This window comes from Chiroxiphia lanceolata, chromosome 8 (genome assembly GCF_009829145.1).
Source record: "Chiroxiphia lanceolata isolate bChiLan1 chromosome 8, bChiLan1.pri, whole genome shotgun sequence".
Classification (NCBI taxonomy): Eukaryota; Metazoa; Chordata; class Aves; order Passeriformes; family Pipridae; genus Chiroxiphia; species Chiroxiphia lanceolata.
Genome location: NC_045644.1, coordinates 10425030 through 10451840, shown reverse-complemented (window position 1 = coordinate 10451840; position 26811 = coordinate 10425030). Strand labels below are relative to the sequence as shown.

At 38.2% G+C, this 26811-nt stretch overlaps 1 protein-coding gene across 2 annotated transcripts; it reads left to right on the top strand.

Moving 5' to 3' along the window:
• On the top strand, positions 1–26445 carry SMC3 (structural maintenance of chromosomes 3). 2 transcript variants are annotated; one of them, XM_032694870.1, is made up of 29 exons: positions 1–131; positions 2856–2931; positions 4932–4970; positions 5752–5819; positions 6198–6269; positions 6456–6535; positions 7060–7138; positions 8483–8600; positions 9143–9318; positions 9975–10055; positions 10310–10474; positions 10988–11109; positions 11551–11764; positions 13404–13507; positions 13723–13822; positions 14273–14433; positions 15187–15328; positions 16265–16415; positions 17393–17545; positions 19757–19908; positions 20129–20287; positions 20660–20767; positions 21066–21174; positions 21679–21926; positions 22048–22260; positions 22925–23116; positions 23268–23445; positions 23977–24083; positions 24390–26445. In XM_032694870.1, the coding sequence occupies exons 1-29, from the start codon at positions 117–119 to the stop codon at positions 24459–24461; spliced, it is 3654 nt and encodes a 1217-aa protein (XP_032550761.1). In that variant the 5' UTR covers positions 1–116; the 3' UTR covers positions 24462–26445. The 2 variants fall into 2 exon arrangements, with proteins under 2 accessions (XP_032550761.1, XP_032550762.1); XM_032694871.1 differs by lacking the exon at positions 4932–4970.
• The last annotated feature ends 366 nt before the right edge of the window (positions 26446–26811 follow it).

Genomic DNA, 26811 nt, shown 5'->3' with positions numbered 1-26811 from the left:
GGGGGCGGGAGGCGGCGGCGGAGACCCGCGGTCCGGCTGAGCGCTCGGTCCGGGAGGAGACGGCGAGGGCGGGCTGAGCGACAGCGGGGCGCACGCCCACTCCATTAGTGGCAAACATGTACATCAAGCAGGTGAGCCGGCGGGGCTGGAGCCGCCCGCCGTGTGTGGCGCGGCCTGGGCCTGGCAGGGGGCTTGGCCCAGCCCGCCCCGCCCGGGGTGGGGAGTTCGCAGTCTCACATCTGCTTGGCCCATAGGAAGGGGCCCGCAGGCTGGCGGCGGGCCCCGAGGCCTTTGCTTGGCCCGTCGCTGCCCCGGGGGGGGAGATCGCGGTCCAGGGGGGACCACGGGCCGGGTCCCACCGCTGGGTGGGCCGACGATGCCTGCCCTGCCCCAGCTCCCGCGGCTGGTTTCATTCATTGGAGGTGTGAAGTGGCGCTGGGGGCTGATCCTCTGGGACCCGGGACTTGTTGACGGGGACCCTTTGTACGGCAGCCCGGGTGTCCCGACCGCCCGCAGGCTCGTCCCCAAACAAAGGGCTCTGCTTAGGTGTCAGGCGGCACCCTGCAGCTGTTCAGGTTGTGGGTTCTCTTCTTTGTTTTGGGGTGATGCCTCAGACCCCCGGGCATGGACCACATTGCTTGTTATACTTCATCCTTGCCAGGTTGACGTTCAGTTAAAAAGAATATCCTGGTATGGACCTTTTTCAAACAGTTTTTGAGGTCATTATTAATGTTACTTCTGCAGTATATTCCTGCAGCCGCTTTAGCAGTATATTGTGTAGTATGCACCGATTTTTATCACTGCTTTCGTGCCACTGCCTGTGCACGTTCATACGAAGCCTACTGGGGTTCTCATTTCCCGGTGGACTCAAAGTTGACCCCTTTTTTTGACACCCTGCGGATATCATTATTAAGAAGAATGCTTTATCACGTTAGAAAGTGCACGTTCTAAGTAAAAATTAGCTTTTCATCTACTCTTTGGCTGACTGGGCAGTGTTTGAAATGCCTTTTGTTCGTGCTTTTGTCAATCATTCTTACCACACGTGTGCACCTTGCTTTAAAGTTTTCGAATAAGAGTTCTTGTTCTCAAGGTTTGAATTGCACAAAATTAAATAGTGGTGAAGATATTTAGAAGAAAAAATCTAAATCAACTCAGAACAGGGGAAATGTTTCAAATGGAGGGAAAAAAGAGGAAATTTGGGTGTTCAATAACCAATACTATTCTAGGAGCTATAAAATAGAATGTAACAAAGTGTGAACGGGAGAATAAAAGTAATTTGGTTCCACCAGTATCCCTTATTTTGTGCTTCCCAGAAATTATTCCTGGAGTTTGAACATTAAAGTTATTTAAGTCTTAATCCGAGTCTATACAAGGCAATAAAGAACTCATGAAGCTTCAAAATATGTAGGATGGAAGGAGTGCTAAGCCATCCAGAGAACAACTTGGGGGAAGGTGATGGTGTTCAGTCTGCCTGTATCGCACTCCCATGGTGCCCCAGCATGTGGGTGGTAAAAGTTTGGCTTCTCTGGCAATATCCAGTAAATAATAATGGGTTATTTTTATCTTTTTGTAGAGAGTTTCTGGTTCTTATGAGAATAAAATAAATTAATTATTCCAATCTGGATTTTTTTAGAATATTACGGGTAAACTGTAAAAACAGTAGAAACCAAATTTTTTTGCCCATTCTTTTAATTTTTTTCCTGTCATGAAATCTGGTGAATTGGGAAGCAGAATTATTTACAAAATGTTTGGGTTTTTTAAAAGTATTTTTTATTTAATTTTTAAAATCAAAATGAGTGAACACAGATGCTGTGGCCTGGAGTTAGTGGCAAGACCTGAATAAGATTTTCTGTTCCTGCTTTTGCTTTGAAAGCTGCTGGCACTGAGCTTGCCATTATTTTAACTGTATCTCGTTGGAAGAGCTGGGTGTAGAACATTGCTATAAAATATCAACTGTAGTCCTTTTGTAAGTATTGGTGCTGAAAAATCTGCAAACATCAAACCTTCAGGTGGCTGCTGTCTTTCTGATGTCTTACTGAGCAGAGCAAAGCTGCTGTGTAGTCTTCCAGCACAGCTTTAATGTATGGAACAAATTACTTGGTGCTGGAAGTTGGATCAGTTTTGCTGCTATGCAGCACTGAAGTATTAGGATATTGTCATTTTCTGCCTTGCATGCTACTGGGCTTGGCAAACCTCAATTGCTGCTGAAATGGAGTAGTTGAGATTCTACATGCTGCTCCCAGATGAGTAGCTCCTGTAGTTGTCTGTGTAGGTTTGTATTTGTTTAGGAATTGAATTTGCCAGAACCAAGATAGCTTGCTTTTTTTACATTTCCCCTTAGGTTGCACAGTAAAACAAGACTGCATTGCATGTGAAATAGGCAGTTTAGTACAGTTTTTCTGGCCTGCAATTGCACTGTTTAGAGAATTTGCAAGTAGAATTCTTCAGGTGTAAGTGGATTGCGTTATAAAAGTTAAGAATAAATTTGGCCCTGCTGGGATAAGCACTTGCTATGTTGAGTTTTCTTTCCTGTATATGATACTTAAAACAAATATATATTTTTGTGTAGTTTGTTACAAGAAGATTCTCCGGACTCTCTTGTTTGCTGTGCTTTGACCTACACAGGGAACAGCATCTCTTGCTGGGAGTTAAATCTGTCCCTAAGGTGATGCTTAGGCGAGGGGCCAGTTTTATGATGTAAGTTTCTGATGTTGAACTGGAAAGTTGAGATTGTGCGGGAAGGGCAGGCGAAATCAGTTACATTACAATTGATGTAAATATTCTGTCAAACCTTACAGTTCAAAGACTGTTCAAGAACAGAGAACTTGTTTAAAATAACTCACTCTTCTCTCCAGGTAATAATTCAGGGCTTTCGAAGCTACAGGGACCAAACCATTGTGGACCCATTCAGCTCCAAACACAATGTCATTGGTAAGTTCCAATACTTGTTTTTTCACACTAATTAAAGTTGCAGTGTTATTTCAGATGTTGTTCACATTAGTCTTCTTTGTAATTTTCAGTATTGTGCCTACATTTGATGACTATATTTTCTGTTTCAGAAAGTTCTGTACAGTTTGTAACATACCACAACGTGTATTCCACTTACAGCAAACTAATGCTGCTGTTCAATTTTGCTGTACATCTGAGTCTTCAGAAACTGAGTGAGGTCCATAAACTCACTTAGGATTTTTATTTCTTCCTTCTGTGGAAGTGTGATCATTTTTTATAAATAAGCACACCAGCTACTCTTAACTGCTACAGGGAAAGAAGATCCTCTTCCAGCTTTAAAGGAATGAATTTTTGGAATGTGGGCTGTCAAAAAGTATAAGTTTAAAGTGCACTTTGATAAATAACACCTCCTCTAATAGCATGTTGTTGTCCACCATTCTCATGCATCTTGCTGGTTTTGCCCATGGACACCTGGCCCTACCTTTTCATGTGCATTGATTTTTGTGATTGTGCAGCAACTTTTGAGACTGCTGACCCAACACCAAACAGACAATTTTGGACGTAAAATCTTAGTAGGCGGGATTTACTCTGGTCTTAGAAAAAACACACACGACGCAAATAGCACGTCTTACTTTGTAACGTTACTTCCACAGGAGCTAAAACTTTATCCAGGTATCGATGTTTTTAAAGTACACTAAAAAAATCAGACTTTGCTTTTTTTTAAGACTTCATAGTGATCCTCAAGTAATTTTGGGGATGAAGTGAACCCGGAAGGCATGTAGGCGTGAAGGGATGAAAGGCCTGGGATGCTCTTTGCTGTTGGAAGTCAAGCGGTTTTTAAACTAATACAGTAGGTACTGATCTTAAAGAGGAGACACTGGGCCTTGCTGAAACACGTTGGAATAAACACTAAGATTATGGTAGTGTAGTGCTGTGTTCTTACAGCTTTATTTTTGAAATAGAAGTAGTACTTCTTCCAGTCTTTTTAAAACAAATTATTGCTGAATTAGCAAGTGGAAGTTCAGATGTGTTGTGGTTTAACCCCAGCCAGCAACCAAGTGCCACACAGTTGGATCAGGGAGAGAATTGGAAGGATAAAAACTATAAAACTCATGGGTTGAGATAAAGACAGTTTTATAGGAAAAGCAGAAGCCACGCACACAAGCAAAGCAAAACAAGTAATTCATTCACTGCTTCCCGTGGTCAGGCAGGTGTTCAGGCATCCCCAGGAGAGTAGGGCCCCATCACAAAATAGTTACTTGGGAAGACAAATGCCATCACTCCAAACCTCCCCCTTTCTCCTTCCCCCCACCTTGATATACTGAGCATGATGTCATGGTCTGGAATATCCCTTTGGTCAGTTTGGTGTCCCAGCTGTGTTTCCTCCCAACCTTTTGACTTCCTTGCCAGTGTGGCAGTACAAAAAGCAGAATAGGCCTTGGCTCCGTAAGCCCCGTTTAGCAGTAACAAAATTAACTCTATATTATCATCCTTGTGTTCAGCACAAATCCAAAACACAGCCCCATACCAGCCACTGTGAAGAAAGTTAACTCTACCCCAGCCCAAACCAGCACAACATGCTACTTGAAGTTCAGTGTCAACCTGAATGTACAGGCAAGTGATTTGCTCCAGTTAAATATGCCAGGAGAATTTGATTTAGGTTTACTGTTCCTATCCCACCAGAAGATCAGTATAAAAACCAAAAAGATGAGAATAAATAGGATTGCTTTAACTATTGTTTTCATTGTGGAATGGTGTTGGAGTTTGTAAATCATTGTAATGCGTTTGCGTGGGCAAAGGACTGCTCTCTTGTTCTCAATGACTAAGTGATCCACCTACCAAATGTGCCTCATTCCCTTGAGATTTTGCTTGGCTGTGTTATATTTGGGTTCTGTTCTTGAATATTTTTATGCAGCATTTAATGTACATTGCACTGCTAACATATGTTAACTTGAGGTTATGCTTTGTGGTTTAATTTTCAGTGGGAAGAAATGGATCTGGAAAAAGCAACTTTTTTTATGGTAAGCATGGATTTCTTTTTAGCACCGTGATGTTGATCATACCAGGTTTCTTTGCTTATTTTCTCTAGAAGCTGGTTTACCAAACGTTCCTCCTCAACATTTAGTTGATTGTTGAAAGGCAGATCTCAATGCCCTTGTCTAATAGTTACTTCAGATTTTTCCCTAGTATTCAATTTCTCTTACTAAGAGCCTTCTAACTTCAAAATGGCCAAAAGAAGTATTTACAGGAGGAAACTGATTGTAAAAGTCACCCACCGTGAAAGACGATGTTTTAGACATTCTTAGTGGCTCAATTCTACTCCATAGCAGTTTGGCACGGCTTATACAGTCTTTTAAGGTATGGTTATGAGGGGGATTTTGTGGAGTGGGAGTGTTAATGGAGGAGCAGGGATGCTGGTTAAAAAGGTGTTAGTAGCCTTTGTGATGGTCGTGTTCATAAATTGTCAAAGGTTAAGTAGTAGCAATATTTTTAGCTAGCCTGTGTGCTCTGTATTTGTAGAGGAAAGCTCACAAATCTCTGCTTGTGCACCATTGTTAGTGATTATGCAGTGAACTAGTAATGTGGCAACAATGATATGTTCAGAGAAATCCTGGTGTACAGCAGGCTGAGTGGTAAAGATCCAGCAGACTAAGGTTTTTAATGAAGAAATACTGTAAAATTTTAGCAACAGCATGACTCTATTATGCAATAGTAAATCAATATGTTTTGAGTTAATGAAACTGCTGCATATCTCCCTGAAGGAAAGAATAAGTCTTCTGTTTCTTTACTATTTTATTACAGCAATCCAGTTTGTCCTCAGTGATGAGTTTAGTCATCTTCGCCCAGAGCAGAGACTGGCTTTGTTGCACGTAAGTGAAGGTGTATGGCAGCAAAACTAAAGAATAAGCTAATGCACTGGAATGTTTCTACAAAAATGTTAAATTGCTGGGCTGTGGATATTTTAAGCCAATTATTTTGAAAGCATCCTTAAACATTTTTCATTTCCCATTGGCAAAAGGGAATTTATTACAAAGTAATACATTATATTGATAATGCACACACCAGTGAATATGTAGCCAAGATTTTCAGAAATAAAAATCTTTGTGCTGAATGTTACATAGATGATCTTGACTCTCAAGTCCCTGAAAGGAAAGGGGAGGTGGGGTTGTCAGGAGAAAGGGGAGATGAATGAGCTTAAAATGTTTTCAAAGGTGGCAGTTATCTAACCAAAATATCTCTTATCTTAGGAAGGTACAGGTCCTCGTGTTATTTCAGCATTTGTGGAAATTATATTTGACAATTCGGACAACAGGTTACCGGTGAGTTGAATAAACTGCTTTGGAAATAGATTATTGTTTCAGTCTCTTGTAATCTCATTCTTAGAGTAAGTCTTCAGTACAGTAACTGCCTTGGAGACATTTCTGATAAAAAATGCATAAACATTCTGGATTAGTTACAGCTGCTTGCAGTAGGTGTGTATATTTACTGGGTTTTGTTTTCTTAAGATTGATAAAGAGGAAGTCTCACTTCGCAGAGTCATTGGAGCCAAGAAGGACCAATATTTCTTAGACAAGAAAATGGTGACGTAGGTACTTCTTTTCCTTTTCTGAATGAGACTAGTAATATTTCTGTAACATTTTTTAGTCCAACCAAACACTTGCATCCCTAGCCTGAAATCATTTACTTCTGTTGTGTAATAGAACATCAGTCGTTGTGCAATAGACAGGAGACTTTGAATTTGCAGTTTAATCCATTGTTTAATGTGATGTTTAACTGCTTGCATAGTATTTCTTTCAGGCCTTTTTAAAATAGAAGAGTTAGATTTGTTTTATATCCTTCCCTGTGATATCTTTACCTGTATTTGCCTCCTCTGTGCTTTGAGGTGCTTATTTCCTAGTCTCTTTCCAACGCTATAGTATTTCAGATATTTTCCATTTTTATTCTCTCATTTCATTTTAGAGTTAGCCATTATCAAATCAAGAAGCTTCTTCAAACAGCATGCATTGCACATGGTGATTATAGTATGTGATATATAGTTGTGATACTTTACTGAATTTTTACAGCTGTGACTTTCACTGTGTTTTTAATGGATTCATAATAACATTTCAGGAAAAATGATGTAATGAATCTTCTTGAAAGTGCCGGATTTTCTCGCAGTAATCCCTACTATATTGTCAAACAAGGAAAGGTAAGATCCTTTTTCACAAAATGGAAGGAATAACTGTCAAGAGTATCATGCTCCCTGGATGCTGAACTTACCTCAATTATTGCAGAAGTAAACTAGAACCTAAATCCATTTTTAGTTTGAAATGATTCTTGTATGTAGATGCTGCTTTTGCAAATATTACTGTTCTAGGAGTTTATGTTGATTTAAAAAAAAATCATATCTGTAATGTTGATATTTAGAAAAGGGCTTTTTTCATGGTGTTCTTGGCCATCAGGTGCTTTTCCATACTTAAGTACAAAGCAAACTTGATTCCTATGACTGTTGTAATGTAAATTCATAGATTTTTGGGCCTTAAGATGAGGCAGCAAAGTAATGGTAGGGAATTTTAGGAGATTAAAAATACTGTCAATGGAGAATGAATGCTGAAGTACCGAAAGTGAGCACACATCAGGGAAAGGGCTCATAGCATGGCCCGTCTTAGCTGCTGTTCAAGACACAAGCAGCTTCCTAGAGCTTATAAAGGACATAGCTGTAGACAAAGGACATTCTACTTGTAATGGCTCACAGGATGCATCCTCAAGGAGTCACTGGAAACTGTCACCTCCAAAAGATTACTGGAAGGGATACTTAAACAGAAATGCAGGAGACTTGAGCACTTGATGACAAGAATTCTGACCATAGTAAGGTCTCTCAAATGTTTATCAGGATAAATTTTCCTATACAGCTCAATGTGTGTATTTGAAAGAAATGACTTGGGCTGGAAAGTCATTTGTGTTTTGTAGTGGGGATCGGTGCACATGATTTAAAGCCAAAATACACATACTGGTTTTAATATAATACAAATTAGAAACAATAACCTTCTTAGAAAAGGATGCAGCCTCTGAAATTCTATTAAAGGGAAGTGAGTTTTATGTTGGGTGTAATTGTATGGCTGATTTAATGTTGTATTAATGAGTGTTTCATTATGTGAATTATTCTAAGATTTATAACCCCTGCATTTTAGCGTGGTTTTATGGAGGCATTTAAACTGTTTGATTTAGCACCAGGGCTTAAAAACTCAAGCTTGAGTTTTTCTAAATGTAATTTTGAATGGATTATGGTTTCTTCAGTGTATGATATACTTGTATCCTGATTTTTAGTTTAGTAACATATGGAAACCAACAAATTTCATTACAAGCAGAGTACTTGCCGTCCAATGAACTAATTGTCTCAAAAAAAAAGTAGTGTGGTATATAGTATGGGCCTGAATCTTCCTGCCAAAACCTCAGGCAACGAGGCACAGCAAAATAAGTGGAATCTTTGGTCTCTTCTGGTTAGCCATGCATCCAGAGCAGGCTGTTGAAATCATAAATCTTGAATTTTCAGATCAACCAGATGGCTACAGCTCCTGACTCTCAAAGACTGAAGTTACTGAGAGAAGTAGCTGGTACCAGAGTGTATGATGAACGTAAAGAGGAGAGTATTTCACTTATGAAAGAAACAGGTAAAACGGTTTAAGATATTACTGTTTTATGCCACAGTAATTCCATTAACTGGAAGTTTGACTTTTTCAGTAGTGCTAATTACTAGATAGATTTTATTTGTGATATGTTAAATGATACAGAACATGTCATATTTCCTCCTTGAATTTCAAATAGCTCAAAAGGTTTAATAAGTTACTTCACATGTGCTTTTAGTAATAAAACTTTTTAGTTGAGCTAGTAGGGATAAATTACTGTTCAAAACATGAGTGATGTCAGCTGGCAGTGATAAAAATCAGGATACCTACTGCCATGCAAACACTAAAGTTCATGTCAGGTAGTCTATAATTATTTTAAGTGTGTGAGCCAAGAGGGATTGTGTTAGTGTTGCCTTACATAACAATTATCAACAGTTCTGCTGTTAGGATATTTTTTGGGGAACTTCTGGACATCGGTTCTCTTCAGATTTCTCTTGAGAAATAATTAATCACTTCAGGAGATTCAGTAGCTGTAAATGTGTGGGAATGTATTAGTGTTTAACTGAATCTTGTCCTCTTTTCTGAAGAGGGCAAGCGAGAGAAGATCAACGAGTTGTTGAAATACATTGAAGAGCGACTGCACACACTCGAAGAGGAGAAAGAAGAGCTGGCTCAGTACCAGAAATGGGATAAAATGAGGAGAGCATTAGAATACACCATCTATAATCAGGAGCTTAATGAAACTCGAGCTAAGCTTGATGAGGTAAAATATCTTGGCTAGTACGAGATTCAGCATGAGCTGCTGATTTGTTTTTGCCACCATCTCTTTGTGTTCCGTGGTAGAATCCTGTCAGTGTTAAGGAAACTTTCCTGTCCAACCATCCAGGAGCTGCTCCGTCAGTCACAGCCGCACCAGCTGAGCTGGGACCAAAGTCTTTTCAGAGCGGGCAGCTCCAGTGAGCCAACAGGTGCTCACTCACACAGTCAGACCAGGTTTCCCACAGCAGACTTTAATTTTAATCTTGGTGTCATAACTAAATAACAGAACAGCTCGAGCTGGGTGCCTCTGAGGAGGGACCCCAAACAAAGGAGGCCCTGGACTTTTATCCCCTCAGAATCTGAGCACATGCAAGTCTGGGGTCATTGGCTCCTGCTGTGTCTCCCAGTGTCCAGTTACCTGGCCTGCTCACAGATCCCTGGGCCCTGGCAGCAGTTCACAGTGTCTTGCCTTGGGCTCTCCTGCCTGGGGCATGCACCACCCAGAGCTTAATCTGCAGCGGTCTGCAGCTGCACACTGAGCTACCTGCACTGAATGTATTCTTCAATATCAGTGTTCTTCACTAATAAATTCTTTTCTTTCTGGAACCACTACTGAAACAGATTCTTGCTACTTAAACTATTGGTGATGTTTCCATACAGCTTTCTGCTAAACGAGAGACAAGTGGAGAGAAATCGAGGCAGCTGAGAGATGCACAGCAAGATGCTAGAGATAAAATGGAGGTAAAAATACTTTTAAAAGGGCTCTCCAGATGTGTTTTGCATTGTGGGTTTGCTTTTTTTTGGAGAGGGGAGGAGGGCTGGTGGTGTCTAAAACTGTATTAAATCCAGTTTTATACTTTGATCCTGTTTGGAAACGTGAGAAGTCTTTCACACTTCTAGTGTATCGTGATCTACAGAATAACGATCTTGTGAGTTCTGTAGATAGTGAAATGTGCGTGCAGTGTCTGAGATACTGCACACTTAAATTTGCACAGGAAATAGAACGGCAAGTTCGAGAACTGAAGACAAAGATTTCTGCAATGAAAGAAGAGAAAGAACAACTTAGTGCTGAAAGACAAGAGCAGATTAAGCAGAGGACTAAATTAGAGCTGAAGGCTAAGGATCTGCAGGATGAATTAGCTGGCAACAGTGAACAAAGGGTATGTAACAGCAGTGAAGTCTTAAATGTGCTCTTGTACTCTGAAGTTTTGGGTTCAGACTGCAGCCTGTTTTGTAGGGTTTCCCAGACAGATAAATTAGTCTTGTGTTTAGTGTGATTCCAGGGGATGTAAACTTGGACTTTTGTGTTATGGTCCTTTATTTATCATCCTGCATGTTGCAAAATCAAGCACCTATAATTCTCTTGATCTTAATTGCTGCAAGTATTGGGATGGAGGGTTTTGTTTAAAGCACTAATTTGAACTTGGTTGTTTGGCCCGTACAGACCTTCCTTGCTTGTGTAGTTTGGCTTCTTGAGAATGCTTAATTTCATCCCTCTTTGCTGTCCTGATTGGAAATGGATTCACTTTTGTTAAGTGTTAAAATAGCACAGTGTCAGATAAGCACTGGCATCTTGCAGCCTTACAGTGTAGTTATTCTTCAGAATTGTGCATATATGTAAAAATAGTTCCTGCTATTACCTAACTTTAAATACTGCTTTGTTTGACTTTCAGAAAAGACTGCTAAAAGAGAGGCAAAAGCTTCTTGAGAAAATCGAGGAGAAGCAGAAGGAATTGGCAGAAACAGAGCCGAAATTTAACAGCGTAAAAGAAAAAGAAGAGAGAGGAATTGCTAGGTTTGTGCCATTCTATAACGGGGAGTCAAAGCATTTAGCAAAAATTTTATCAGTCCTATTCATCTGTGCAGTTAAAGTGTACTTGTTACTCGACAATGGGGTAGCTATTATGTGTTTGGAGATGGACTGTAAAAAGCCTTCCTTATTGTTGGGGTGGGAACAGTATTTGGTGAAATGATTTTTATTTTTTTTTTTTTAAGCTTTTATGGCCACTTTTGTGGGCCGTGGTTGACTTCTTCTGAAGTCTTCTGGGTGATTTTTGTTGTTTATAACGTGATCCTTTTCTTTCTGTTACTGATTTGGTGCTTAAATTTTAGATTTGACAAATCATTTTAGATGATTTGACACTTCTTGAAAATTCTAACAGTAATTCTTAATGCTCGCTCTTAATAAATTCAAGATTTCCTTATAATACACCACGTCTTTTGCTTATCAATGTAGACTTGCACAGGCTACACAAGAAAGAACAGATCTTTATGCAAAACAAGGTCGAGGGAGCCAGTTTACTTCCAAAGAGGAAAGGGATAAGTGGATAAAGAAAGAACTGAAGTCTTTAGATCAAGCCATCAATGACAAGAAGCGGCAGATTGCAGCTATACACAAGGATTTAGAGGATACAGAGGCAAACAAGGAGAAAAACTTGGAACAGTACAGTGTAAGTTTTCAGCTTATTCTCAGGGTTTTTGAGAGAAGAGTTAAATACTCATTTTGATCTTGGACAATTAGACTTCAATGCCTATTTGTAAGGAAGATGTGACTTTCTGGTTGGGTGTGGCCTTTGAAAAATGTGTTATTGAAAACATCTGTAGATAAGCTTTAAACTCCTTTAGCATCTAACTTCACTCTATGTCTTGACTTTGCCTTGTAGTACTTTCCCCAGAATGTTTGGCCTGAGTTTTCAGGAAGAGTTTTCTATCTGCCTTGCTCTTGTCTACATTGAATGTGGCCATGTCATAGATAACCATGTTATGTTCTTATAGAGGTCTGTGTTGGTTGGTCTCACTTTTCTCATTTTCCCCAAGCAAGAGGATCTTTTAAACTATGCAGCAGGCACTGCCCTTGTACCATGAATGCAGCTGGTTAGAAGTTGCAACCCTAGCCATGTTAGAAGATTGATCTGTTGTAGTATTATCTGCATAACTTAGATTTTAATTTCCATTCAGAAACAGCTCTTACACTGCAAATACAGCAGTATAATCCAGAAATAGCACTCCTGCTAGGAGTTACAGCAGTGAAAAGCTCTGCTCTTGTATTGAGAGAGCATACAGTGCCAATGCTGATAGACAGTGTTCTTGGCCTTTGTGTAATATATCTGCTAAAACTGAGGATCAGTCTGACAGAGTGCAGGAATGTAGTTGTACAAAAAAGATGGTGTTCAGCTAAAATACTGCTTGGTTGGGGCCCACATTGGCAAAGTAGTGATTGTCTGAGTTGATGAATGAAAGAAATGGGATTTCTTTGGCTGACTGTAATTGTACCATCCTGTTCAATGGGTATTCTGTAGCATTGAAGAGGTTAAATTTGGGGTGGGTTTTGATTCCTTTCTATAGGAAAGTGTGGTTTTCTTTTTCTTCCTAAGGAAGATTGATTTATGCTTAGGCAAAGAGTTGTATAGCTTTTTGTTGTTCAGAGAGAAGGTGTCTTGGGTGAATGTGATTGAGAGCTTGCAAAGGTAGTTTGGAACAAGTTGACTGTGTTTTTAGAGCACAGTCACTCCTCCTTGTACACATAAAAATATATAAACACTATCTTGAGTGCTAGCCCTGAACTGCTTTGTAAGTGGCAGGTGTTAAATAAGCAAAGGAAGGATGCCTCTGCATTGGCTTAAGCAGCACACATCAACAGCAGATGTGTTAAAGTCTAGTCCTGCTGGAGAGCAGCCTAAGATTTTTGACTAATAGCAGGATGGCATGGTACATGAGATTACTGTGTATGTTCTTATCACAAATCTCATTTATGAGCATGATTACACGGTAGTTATAGTAGTAGTTATAATAGTTATATAATTTATATTTAGTTACATTCTTACCGTGACTTACAGTTGATCCATTTCACTTCAATGCCCAGATGCACAGTTGAACTCTGCCTGCCTTGCCATCTATGTAGCAGCTAGACCTTGTTACTGCTTCCTTACAAAGATGTATTTATTCTTAGTGCTTTTGCAGTTTGTTGTAAACTGGTTTAAATGTTTGTAGGAATTGTTTTCTGAATTTTAAGTAATAGTTCAGTATTAAATAAAGATTCCTTTTCATATAAAGACTTGTAATTTCGTACTGTTATTTTCTTTGTATTAGAAACTGGACCAGGATCTTAATGAAGTGAAGGCTCGTGTTGAAGAACTGGACAGAAAATACTATGAAGTGAAAAATAAAAAGGATGAACTACAGAGTGAAAGAAAGTTAGTAATTAATTGAAATATGTCTCAGTCTCACTTAATATGAAGGACCCCAACTGTGTAGTTGTTAACATGGCATGTAGGTATGTTTTTTGAATATGGCCATGTATGAACTCCTGCACTTTGCCTTCCCATTAGATGAGCAGTCTTTAAGGAAATAATTATAAAATCTTCAGATTGCATTCACACTTCAAAATTTTATTGGTTTTGTTCTGTAGTTATCTGTGGAGAGAAGAAAATGCAGAACAACAAGCTCTTGCTGCGAAGAGGGAGGATTTAGAAAAGAAACAGCAGCTTCTCAGAGCAGCAACAGGAAAGGTAATATACGTCATGTTTGAGAATTCCTTGTGGAATCTTATTCTTAAAGGACAAGTCATAGTCATATCTGAAAGATATGATAGTTACTTTTTTAATTACAGTCTTTCTGTCATAATTAAAACAAGTTGTATTAGAAGCTAAATTTTTCAAATATTTATAGCTCTAAAACTACTTGAAAATTTGTTTTGTAAACTCAAGGTAATTGATGTGAGGAGACCAGGCAGAAATGGAATACTTCTAAAATTTTTTCTGATATCTTTTTGCTTAAAAAACCCAAACAAACAAAACTGAAAAGTAATGAACTCAAGTATTTAGATATTTTCTGTTAGAGCTGTTGGGTTAGTTAGCAGGAATTTGGCAGAAAAGGAGGTTACAACTTTCACTAAGTCAAAGTGGATATTATGTGTACATATTTTAACTGGAATACAATAATAAGTTGTTCTTCAACAGGCCATTTTGAATGGTATAGACAGCATAAACAAAGTTTTGGAGCACTTTCGTCGCAAAGGCATAAACCAGCATGTTCTGAATGGCTACCATGGCATTGTGATGAATAACTTTGAGTGTGAACCAGCTTTCTACACCTGTGTTGAAGTTACTGCAGGGAACAGGTAATGACCTGATCTTTAGTGCAGTGTCACAGTTCAGTTCTTGGTGCAAGCTGGTACTGAAATCTTAGTCTTTTGAACTTGAGCTCTTGCCTTTCTTTTGTCAAAGTGCCTTCTATATGGCATGATCAAACTGCAATTCCTTTGTCAAGGAACTAAGAAGAATTTTGCCTATTTGAATATTAAGCCTAGCTGCTCTTGACTCTTTCAAAAAAGAACCCAAAAAAACCCCAAACAACAAAAAAAGGCCCAGACCCACACTCCTGACATTTACCAGAAGGACTGATGGTGAAACTGAGATATATTGCCTAAAGTTGACAGCATCTTCCAGTGTGGAAAATTCTACAGTAAACAAGGCTGATCTTTCAATAACAGTAAGAAATATGTCACTCACACTAGAAAATCTCATGGGTGAGAATGGTCTCTAAGCTGTCAAAAACTGCTACCTAAAAGCTCTGAAGAGATGTTGAGTGTTAAGGAGTCCGTGTAAAATATTTGTGTACAGTGATGCTCTAGAGAGATTGAGCTGCTCTTGTGACAGGAGGGTGGAATATAAAGTTCTTGTCTAATCTCATATTAAAGTGAATAGAATGTATCCACTTGCTTTTCCAGAGACATGGAATTGAAAGGAAAATGCAATGCAGCTTTATGTTGATATGTTATTTAACGGTACCTGCATGATTACTGTTCCTGTAGAAATATGTTTGTGCTTTTAGCACGGTAAAGTTTTGTCTGTTTGTTGGGCTTGTTAAATAGGTTGTTTTATCACATTGTGGATTCTGATGAGGTCAGTACAAAGATCCTAATGGAATTTAACAAAATGAACCTTCCTGGAGAAGTTACCTTCCTCCCTCTGAACAAGCTGGATGTTAGAGATACTGCTTATCCTGAGACTAATGTGAGTTAGAATTCCTTTTGAACCTTCCTCTGCTTCATAATTACAAAGCCTTATGTTTTGAATTGTTTGTGTACACTGCTTATTGCCCACTTGCTTTTCTGTTGGATGTCTGCAAGTAAATGCTACTTTTAATTTATGCTTCTCAACATAAAATCCTCTGTTATAGAAAAATCCTTTCCTATGAGATATCTACTCTTTAAAGTTTAACTGCACTTTACAAGTAAAAAGGCAATACTAAAAGGTAGAGTTTTCTTGTAACCTAAAAATCAAGAATTGCCTAAATTCTGAATTGCAGTTCCTTCAGCTGAAATGCTGCTATGGACAAAAGCTGAATAGCCATCTTACAGCCATGGACAGATTATAAAAATTATTGGAAATAGTTAGGTTTTTATATTTAAAAATGCATAAATAAACCTTCAGTGACTGCTATTTAAAAAATAGTTCTGTAATGCATTTCAAGAAAGTATTGGCTCTTATTTGAAACTTTAGCAGTGAATTAATAGTGTGAACGTTAACACTGCTTCCTGCAATAATCACAGTTGCATAAGTTCTTCAAAAATAGGGGGTTTTCTTCTCTTTTTCCTAGATAGACATAGGAAACAAGCAGCTTCTAGTGTGTTTATTTTGAGGAGTCTGTATTAGTACAACTGTTAATGTTTGTGTTCTGCTCTCTACAAAAAGCAGTAATTTTTTTGGAGGAAAAAAAATGATACTTACTCAACTTGTTTCAGTAGCAATCTAATACTCTTGTAAGTTTTCTGGCAGACCTGTAGTTGACTTCAGGCACGAGCCTAGCTGTGAGAAGCTAAAATTGCAATATTTTGCACTTGATTTCCGTAGAGTGTTTATGACTATTTTTACTCTTGAATGCTGTGTATAATTTAGTTGCAGTATACTTGCCATATGTTCTTATCATTAAAATTCCTGTCATTTCAGGATGCTATTCCTATGATCAGCAAACTGAGATATAATCCAAGATTTGATAAAGCTTTCAAACATGTTTTTGGGAAGACTTTAATTTGTCGTAGCATGGAAGTGTCTACCCAGTTGGCCAGAGCTTTCACTATGGATTGTATCACTCTGGAAGGTAAGTATTTCAATTTTATAAATTATTTATTGTAAAAACAGGATCCCTGAATTGTGAAGCTCATTAAACATGATCTGTCGGTGTTGTCAAAATAAGATTATTTAAAATAATAGTATACTTGACTGAGATGTATGTACAAAGTTGCACTTGGTTAAGTACAGTGCTTAAAAATACAGGATTTCTTCACAAACTGTGGAATTCTTGTAGGAGCTAAAAGTTAGTAGTTGTGTATCTTCATCCTGAGAATTGTAAAGCAGATCAGGTTTGTATTCATACAATTTGTTTTATCCCATTTAACGGGCATTTGTTTTCCTGGAGTATATTTATGATGTTTTCCTCAAGCTTAAACCAGTGTTTAGTGTGTGAAGGTATGGCCTTAATTACTGAGAAGTGCAAGATGAATTCTCCAGTGCAACAGGCGTGTTTACATCTACGTTCTCTGAAATAATCTATAACTCTTCTTAATTGCCAGTTCTTAAGAAGGCAGATTCCCTGCAGGCTTATTGTTGTCTTTTTGTCACTCAAAAGTCAATCTGAAAAAATTCCTAAGGATGTCTGAGGAGGAAGTTACTAATTTTTCAGTATCAGCATACTCTACAAGCCACAGATGCTGCTGATTACTTGATCTCTTATTTATTTCCTCACAGAAATTCAAAGGTTTTGTTCAAACTGATAGTGCTAGGCATTTGCATTTTTCCTACATATTTTCTTTCCTTCAAGCTGCATGGTTTCAGAAGTGAATTAAAAACAAGCTAAAGCTTAAAGGAGACCATAGCAGTCTGCATTTGTCTTGAGAAAGGAAATGCACTTAAATTGAATACAGAAATAAGCATTTCCCTAATTACTTTAAACATAGGTACATGATTGCTCAGACATGCAGCAGTTCTGTAGGTGAGTTGATGTTCCAGTGAATCTGCTGCGCTGCACTGGAGAGCATATATTGTGCTGTTTATAGTCTCACTCTCTTGTGCTCTCAGGTGATCAAGTCAGCCACCGTGGGGCTTTGACTGGAGGTTATTACGACACCAGGAAGTCTCGGCTTGAATTGCAGAAAGATGTTAGAAAAGCAGAAGAAGAACTTGGTGAACTTGAAGCAAAACTCAATGAAAACTTACGCAGAAACATTGAAAATATCCTTTTGTTGTTAATGGGGGAAGGTTGCGTGATGACAAATCTTTTGTTTTGGTTACAGTAATAGATGAAAAGCAGGAGACAAACTTGTTAATGTAACACATTAGCTGTGGCATTTGCTTTGACTGTTTCTTTTGCAGCCTGGTTCTATGTGTTACTGTAGGGATTTCTGTAACAAATGAATCAGTGGTGAAACAAAAATAAAGAACGCCCTGCATGTGAAAATTGGTGTACAGCCAGTGAAAAGAACAGATTTTAAAACATATCAATTGTTTATGTGCCTGAATTGCATTCTCTTTTAAAAATAATATTTAGATCAGTGCAGCTAGGTAAGAAGTAATTGCTGTACCACTGTTAATGTTTTGGTAAAACTTCCTTACTGGGGACACTTGACTCAAAAATAGTAATTGAAGCTCACATTGTCAATAGTTTGCTTTAGAGAGTGGCTGGCACAGTGGCCTTCAGGTAAAAAGCACTGGTAACTTGTCCCAGTGAAAATTTGATACTGATCATTAAAGCTTACAGATGAGGTTAAACCCTGAATTATGAGGCTTTCTGTTCCTTTTAGAGTTTGTTGTAGTAACTGCTATAACCAGATATTGTTGTTATCTGTGTTAATCTTCACTGCTTCTTCTGACTCATGCTATATTTTTAGTACTTGTGTCCTGAATTGGTGTGTTACAGAGTCCCCTTATGCTGTGGGGGGGAGATGGAGACCATTATGTTATAATAAGCTGTAAGTTGTTTGACAGTTCAGTCTTTTCAGTCTCCTTGTACAGTGTCCTTTTGAGATCCAGTATCTAGAATTCAGGAACAAGGGAGGTTTATACAATTTTCTTAACCATCACCCAGGTCATGCTGTCCTTCAAACTGAATTCCTTTGCTTTATGACCTGTATCAGTGCATTAGAGACATTTTTGGGACTGCAGATAAGCAGACCACTGAAGCCTATGGTTAGATCTAAGCTGATGAGTAAAGCTTTAAAAGTGTGTGACTATGTCTTGTTAAGTCAGTGGGAGAATTTCAGAATGGTCTGTTAAACATGGGTTAAATAGGCTGAATTTGCCAGCTGGCTTTACATGCACCAGCAATAATTAATGTCTTTCACCCTTCTACTGGTTACTTCTGGGCAGTGTGCAGGACCAAATAGGTATATCTAAAATTAGTGTGTTTTCTCTCCTTCTTTAGGTGTTTTTTAAACTATAGATATGTAGGCATACGGTTTTAAAAGTATCTGTGCAGAAACTAGTTTTAACAACCCAGTCTGCAACGTGCAGGTGGCCTGCTTTTTGTAAGTAGGAATGGGAACTTGAATTCCTGTTGCTTGTAGTTAAATTCTCCAGTTACTTGTTAGACCCTTGTGTTTCTGTATAGTTTAACTTTTAACCAGGACTACTGTTTTGGAACTGAGAAATTTTTCTTGCTGTCATGTAAGTCAAAATCTTCAGGCCTGAGTTTCTTTTTGAGCAGGGATCTATAGAGGATGTAAGTAGTGCTCTGTGGCATGTGCTTCAGCTGTTGGTAGCTGTTACTGCAATCTGATGGTAACTTCTAAAACATAATGAAAACAGACCTCAGTTGTTTTAAAAATAAAATATCCATCCCCACTAACTTCCTGTTCTATAGGTCATTTAGTTTTCCCCAAATGCTTTAAGTATGTGTGTTTTACTGTAACCTCTGCTTAGGAAATTACTTCATTTTTAAACCATTTAAGGTGATGTGTTTAAATATACATTGCAGTAGGAGTAACATGATAGCAACACAACATAAATTAAAACACAGTCTTAGCAAGCTCTGTACTGTGTCTTAAACCATTGTATCAAAATTGGCCTGAACAAATTACACTTTTGCCTCAAAATTGAGTGAGGGATAATGGTATTGTTCTAATACTTCCTTGTAAATGTAGGCATCTCCTCTTGTATTTTGTGAGATTTGAATTTTCCTTGCATGTTCAAATGTATCCCTCTGTTCTTCTCAATGCCATGTTGTACAATAAACAAGGAAAGCTTCATTTAGCATAGTTCCTGGTATTGAAAAGTTACTTGATAAGCTGCTCAAGTTACTTTTGTTGATGAGTCTTGATTTCTCCTGTACAACTGAATATTATGGTATGGTGAGGCTTTTTGTTTGTTTCTTGTTTTGATGACAGAGGTACTAGTAGGTATAAAATGCCTTTTAAAACAAGGACAGTTTTCCTTAGCTCACAGCATGGATTAATAATGAGATTGACCAGCTAATGAACCAAATGCAGCAAATTGAAACACAGCAGAGGAAGTTCAAAGCCTCTCGAGATAGTATTTTGTCAGAGATGAAAATGCTGAAGGAGAAAAGGCAGCAGTCTGAAAAGACATTTATGCCTAAGGTTGGTATGGGGTTTTTGAAAGCTGTTAATGCATTTATATTAATTGTTTCATTAATATTACTGATAAAGTTGCACTCCTTTCTGGTTAGCATCATAATGAAATATTAAGAGATGACTAGAGGTGTGTCACAAAAATATGTCAATATAAACAGAAAGGTGAAATTCATATAGATCTACAAATTGCTTTGAGAAATGATTCTGACTAATATCTGTCCCACAGCAACGTAGTTTGCAGAGCTTGGAGGCAAGTTTGCATGCTATGGAGTCAACTAGAGAATCATTAAAAGCAGAGTTGGGGACAGATTTGTTGTCTCAGCTCAGTCTTGAAGATCAGAAACGTGTGGATGCTCTTAATGATGAAATTCGACAACTACAGCAAGTAAGGAAATTAAAATGTCTTGCCATTAACTGTGGTACCTTTCTTTGCAATAAACCTATTTTTGTTCTTTTGTATGAAAAGTCACTTATGATTACAGTGTCATTAAAGTAGCGCTTCATCAGTACTAGGTAGGCATGTTTGAAGTTCTCTCATTTGCCAAGTGTACTTGCATGTTTTTTTCAAATGCTGGGTGATTTTTGCCAGCTGATCGTGTGAGAATTAAGGTTATTTGGGGTGAAATCATAGGAATTTCTTTGCTCCTGCTATTGAACTTCACAGCAATAAATACAATTAGACATCATCTGAAGGGATTATGCACAGTGTGGGAAAAGAAAACAAGGTAAGGCAACTAATATACTCTTACTTTTTCAGGAAAACAGACAGCTTTTGAATGAGAGGATTAAACTAGAAGGCATTATCACAAGAGTTGAAACATATCTCAATGAGAATCTGAGAAAACGCTTAGACCAAGTGGAACAAGTAAGAATTTTGTTTTAAATGTACTTTTGCAGTCTGGTTTTGGTTTATTTCCAGGGCTAACATGTATTAGTCACTTGATAAATACTCATTCGTTACCCTGCATTGTCTGTGCTTTGAATACACAGTCTATGTGTGTGTCATCATAATGACAGATTTGTTTGAAAATCTAACTATTCTCTAAAACTTTAGTAAATACTGAACACAGTTATATGTAGAGTAGCAGAAGATAACTTGTTTGTCTGGCTCATACTTTTGCTCCACTTTGTGCTGAAGTTTGGTGGCATTTATTTATCCATAGGAACTGAATGAGCTTCGAGAAACAGAAGGTGGCACAGTTCTTACTGCCACAACATCGGAACTTGAGGCCATCAACAAACGAGTGAAGGACACGCTGGCACGGTCAGATGGTTGGTAGCATCATTTTTTTAAAAGAAAACTCTGCAGTGTTTTGGAAGTTCACACGTAGCATCTTTTGGTTTAGAAATAGACCATAATGTGAGAAGTAATTAACTTGGTGATAACAGATTTCTGGCTTCAGGGCATAATACATATCTTCCTACAAGCAAAATCTTGTATAGTTGTTCCTGAACTTTGTCTAACCTATCTAAAGCTCAGCTGCAGTCAAACAAAATATTGCATCTGTGTGGCTCAAAACTTTCTTTGTTTCTCTTTCTAGACATTAACAATATGAGTGTAGTACATTTGGGGTTTTTTTAAGCCATAATGCTTATGGAGAAGAAAAGAGAGGGATTTTCAGCCTTTTGCCTGAAATTTAACCTTCTGGTCCTTAATAGATCATGTTCTTTAGTTTATCTTTTTGTTTCATAAATACTTTTCTGGATAATTGCTGATCTTATGAAGGCATGTAAAACTTACTCCTTTGGGTTTTGTACTCTCACCCAATATCACAGATCTGGATAACTCTATTGATAAAACAGAAGCAGGAATTAAAGAACTTCAGAAGAGCATGGAACGCTGGAAGAACATGGAAAAGGAGCATATGGATGCCATTAACCATGATACAAAAGAACTTGAGAAAATGACCAACAGGCAAGGCATGCTCCTCAAGAAGAAAGAGGAATGCATGAAGAAGATCCGAGAGTTGGGTTCACTTCCACAGGAGGCTTTTGAAAAGTATCAGACTTTAAGTTTAAAGCAGGTAAATAGTGTGCTTAGTTTCACGTTTCCTGCCCTGAAATATCAGTGTCACCTTCATCTTCAGTGTCAAATGTGGCTGGAATTGCAAGTCACTTTGATGTGTTAATGTTTTCCATTTACAGTTATTCCGCAAGCTGGAGCAGTGCAATACAGAACTGAAGAAATACAGTCACGTTAATAAAAAAGCTTTAGATCAGTTTGTGAATTTCTCAGAGCAGAAGGAAAAACTGATAAAAAGACAAGAGGAACTGGACAGGGGCTACAAATCCATCATGGAGCTGATGAATGTCCTTGAGCTCAGGAAATACGAGGCTATTCAGCTGACTTTCAAACAGGTAACAAAATCGGAACAATTGTAAAGACACTGGTGTTGAAATCAATCAAATTGTCCCATTATGTAGCAGCTCTATGGGAAGAAGCAAATACTAAGTATGTGTGTAATAACAGAAGGCAATGTCATGTAACTTGAGGCTTGTGGATTTTTTAAATACTGAAAAATAACTAACCTTTTAAACAGGTGCCCATCTCTATTACAACTCTAGCTTTGCTGTAAACCTCTTAAATATTTCCTTTCAAGTGAGTCTCTTTGCACTACTTACAACCCTTTCTGGGACGTGTCTGGTAAAAAACCGCACCAAATCCATTCTCCAGATTTAGTGACTGTAATTCTAATGTTAACAAAGGATCTTAACTACAGAGTGTGTGAAAGCTTCTCTTAAAAGGTCTTTTGGTTAATAGAAGGTGACTGAAAGAAATCATACTTTTGCTACAGTTTTATGTTATAATTCTACCATTTTTTTAAAAAAATTTTTGCAAATTCTCATACTTCAAGAATGTTTGTCTTAGCTGTTTTTAAGCCAAGCTCTGTACAGCATAACATTGCTCAGTTCTGCTTAAGAATGAATGTTGATCTCTGCTTTGAAGCAGATACTTTGTGTGATCATGTAAAAGCAGTTGTTGTCTGCATTTGAGCTGGTTTATTGACTGTTTCTTTTTCAGGTGTCAAAAAATTTCAGTGAAGTATTCCAGAAGTTAGTGCCTGGTGGCAAGGCCACATTAGTAATGAAGAAAGGAGATGTGGAGGGCAATCAGTCCCAGGATGAAGGTGAAGGCAGCACCGAGAGTGATAGGGGATCTGGATCTCAGAGCAGTGTTCCATCTGTAGATCAGTTCACTGGAGTTGGCATAAGGGTAAAGAAAAATATTTGTATTTAAGTACTCTAAATATTTGTTTAAGTCGAGTTTTAAGTTAAAGGCAGCATTCAGTTGATCCTGTTGGTTTAATATCAAGTGATGTGGTTTAGTGTTTTGAAATCATCTTGCTGTTATATTGTTTTCTTAGGTATCCTTCACAGGCAAGCAGGGTGAAATGAGAGAAATGCAACAACTTTCAGGTGGACAGAAATCTCTAGTGGCCCTGGCCCTCATATTTGCCATCCAGAAATGTGATCCAGCTCCATTTTACTTGTTTGATGAAATCGACCAAGCCTTGGATGCCCAGCACAGAAAGGCTGTCTCAGGTACATGTCTACCTTTCTTATCTTCTTTGTGAATAAAGGTAACAGTTTGTCTTCTCATCCCTGATTAAAGCTTTTAATCATAAAAGCACATTTTTGAGAAGTCCAATGTGTGTTAGAATTTAACTTTGTGCCTTCTGAAGCTTTCATGAACTTGGTTTTAGGAAGAAGCTCTGCCCTATCTACTGTGTCTAAAGGGTGTCCTTACTACACTTCAGTGTGGTGGAAACAGTCCTGTTTGGAAGTCTCGTTTGATTTTAAAAAAGTCAGTGGAAAAGTACTTACTCTGTTTTTCATCACAGAAGTTTAATACCACACTTATGTTTGCAGAGTGGCTGGATTTGTCCAGAGTGGATACTGGAATTAATGATAGTACTTAAAACCTGGTATGGGTTCTCTCTTGATTTGTGGGCATTTATTTTTTTTTCATTAAACAAAACCTCATTCTGAATAAAGAATAGCAAACTCTTTACCTGTCTGTCCTACTTTATTGAAAAGATTACACTAATCAAGAATTTCTGTGTTCATTTTTAGATATGATTATGGAACTAGCTGAACATGCTCAGTTTATTACAACAACTTTTAGACCTGAACTACTTGAGTCAGCTGACAAGTTCTATGGTGTAAAATTCCGAAACAAGGTAAATTATAAGGTTCTCAGTAAACACCATAACTAAAATAGCTAAATTTGAGACTTGACTTAAAAAGAGTTCAAACTGAAGCAGGCTCACTTCAGTGATAGATTTCTAGTTGTGTTACAGTCTTCTATAAAAAGTTCCTTCCTGAAAAAGAATTTAAATATCTGGATGTGTCCTTTGTCATGTTCCTTGAAGGGAATTACAAGTCAATTATAGATGTATTGCTGAGTTCTGAAGCCTTCAGAAATGTCTGTATTACTCTGCAGGAGATAGATACTGTAATAACTGCACATTTCTTTGTTCCGCCAGGTCAGTCATATTGATGTGATCACAGCAGAAATGGCCAAAGACTTTGTAGAAGATGACACCACACATGGTTAAAGGAACTTGCACTTATTGCTTGTTTGGAAGATGTGTATAGTGCTGTTTATGCCAGGGACCTGTACATTTAAAATATGAATTATTTAGTCCTTGTTTAAAATAGTTTTTGAACATACATTTTAACCAAGACCCCAGAAGGCTTAGTTTCAAATGAGCTTGAGTATCCATTTTGTCTCTGTTGCTGTATTTTATAAGATAATTGTTAATGTTACCTTTATACAGTACCTGTAGTTCAGAAATTTTATTCTCTTCCCTCAGATCTTTTGTAAAGTGTCTGTCGCTGTTTTAAAGCTTTTCAGAAAGTGCTAGCTATTTCTTCTTAAGCATAGTTTTATCATTTATATTGCCTCACATGTTTTTTTTAATGGCTTCAATTAAAATGATTGGTTTTATTGCTGTAACTTGTATACAGTAAAATTCTGGTTTATATTGTCTTTCTTAAGAGGGATCCACTGAGCCGGAGTAAGCATTATTTGGTCATATTTGAGTGGAATATTTCAGAAACACAAGACAGAGCAATTCTTCCAAGCCACTCTTTGTTCTTTTCCCCCCTTTTTTTGCACCTTGCCAGTGCCAGCAGAAAACCGCCCCAAATCTATCCTTGTCCAAATTCACAGTGTTCTGGTTATTGAACTGAAAAAGATATAAGTATCAGAAAAGTCTGAAAAGACCCTAGAACTGTATCAAAATAAATCACAGCCCCCTCTTTTTCCTGGCACACTGGCCAGTGTAACTGCTCCATCACACCTTTTCAGCCTGAGAGACCAGCATAACTTGGGCCAAGTGACAGTCACTAGGCAAAAAGTGAAGTCTTTTGCTGCTGTCTAGACTTTTGGCAAAGGGGTATTGAATAATTTGATCTGTTCTTCTGGAATACTTAAAGATTTACCACAAGCCATATATTTCTTAGATAGCAAAGCAGTTGTAAAAACAGAATCAGTAGGTGTTACAATAGTACATTTATAAAAATATCATAACCTTAAACAATACTTTATGTAACTTTAGATAGTACAATGAGAAACAAGCACTCTTGTTCCCTCCCCACTGAGAGCTTTGGGAAGTGCAGGAAAGGAGAGCATGAACTGATGGCAGGCCTCCTGGGCTCAGGAGTGCATATCCTTGCATCACAAGGCAGGGTGAGAGAACTACTAAAGCTGGTATGGAGCAACTTCCCCAGGGAGTGATAAATATGTAGGAAAATACTACCTGCAGTAAGTCTTAAGCCAAAAGGAGGAGGATGTTGTGACATAACAAAGCTTTCTGTAGTTCTAGGGACTCACTAGCTGCATAAGTAGACTTCTCTTAGTGAAGAGAGGATAGAGTACAAAACATGAAACAACACCAATGCCCCCAAACTTTTTACCATGTGAATAAACTATATTTGAGAACCCCAAAGAATTTGAAATCTGTCCTCTTCATACAGAGTTCTGAATATGCATTCAGGGTGTCTGCAGACCAAAGTGAATTACTCACAGGGGAAACCAGCAAGTTCAAAGTCCAGAGAAGGACCTAAAGAACCCAGCCCAAGGTTCACACCTCAGGTTACTGATTTCATGTCGTTTGGTCCAGCATGTGTAAGGGCGCACTGGAAGCGTCTGTAATCCATGACCACCAAATACATAACTTGCTCTGGAAGTAGCAGGCTCTGTTCTCAGTTAACTCAGACTTGCCAGTGCTAGGGTATCAGCTTGACAGTTTAGTTTGAATTTTGGAAGAGAGAAGCAGTTCACAGGCCATGGAGCTAATTACTGTGCTTATTAAGAAGTGTCTTACTAAATCCATTTAAGACTGATCCTGAATTTTCTCACATATAATCTCCTTAAAATGCAGGTAGATCAGAGCAAAAGGGGTTTTGTTTTCATGGTGTTGGGATTTTTTGATAGAGTACTCAGCATAATAGAGCCTAAATGCAGCTGAATAACTTGAGCAATCTCAGCTGTCTTAGGAATTCTTCTCTGGGTCGGGTGTAGCATTAAGTTGGTTACCAAGCACAGTAGGAAAAGGGTAACTAGCAAGCTGGTGGAAACCACTGCTTACTGTGTTGGTACAACGCAGAGTAAGAACAGAGAGACCTTTAGCTATCGCTCAGTTTCTCATCTGCTAAAGACCAAGCTTTAGACCTACTTGCACAAAGCTTGGGAGATTTATCAAGATTTTCAGAATCCCTTTCCAAGGTAAGTTTGGAGGGTGATGGTGGTTTTTTCTTTGTTTAAATTACTACTAAACTTTATTCTGTCCTTTGAAAGTAGCACTGCTAGAGAGGTACTTTCTAAGCTGACACCTTGTTTCCCTGTGAGGATGCTGCTTCCCACATGCTCATTTTTAATGCTGTACTGCCTTTCTGATGTGT

What these genes read in the sequence shown, in the direction of transcription:
- SMC3 (XM_032694870.1), top strand. An exon ending in TCAGAGCAGCAACAGGAAAG is followed by an intron (nt 13,823 to 14,272) that starts GTAATATACGTC and finishes GTTCTTCAACAG; the next exon opens with GCCATTTTGAATGGTATAGA. An exon ending in AAATTCGACAACTACAGCAA is followed by an intron (nt 20,288 to 20,659) that starts GTAAGGAAATTA and finishes TTACTTTTTCAG; the next exon opens with GAAAACAGACAGCTTTTGAA.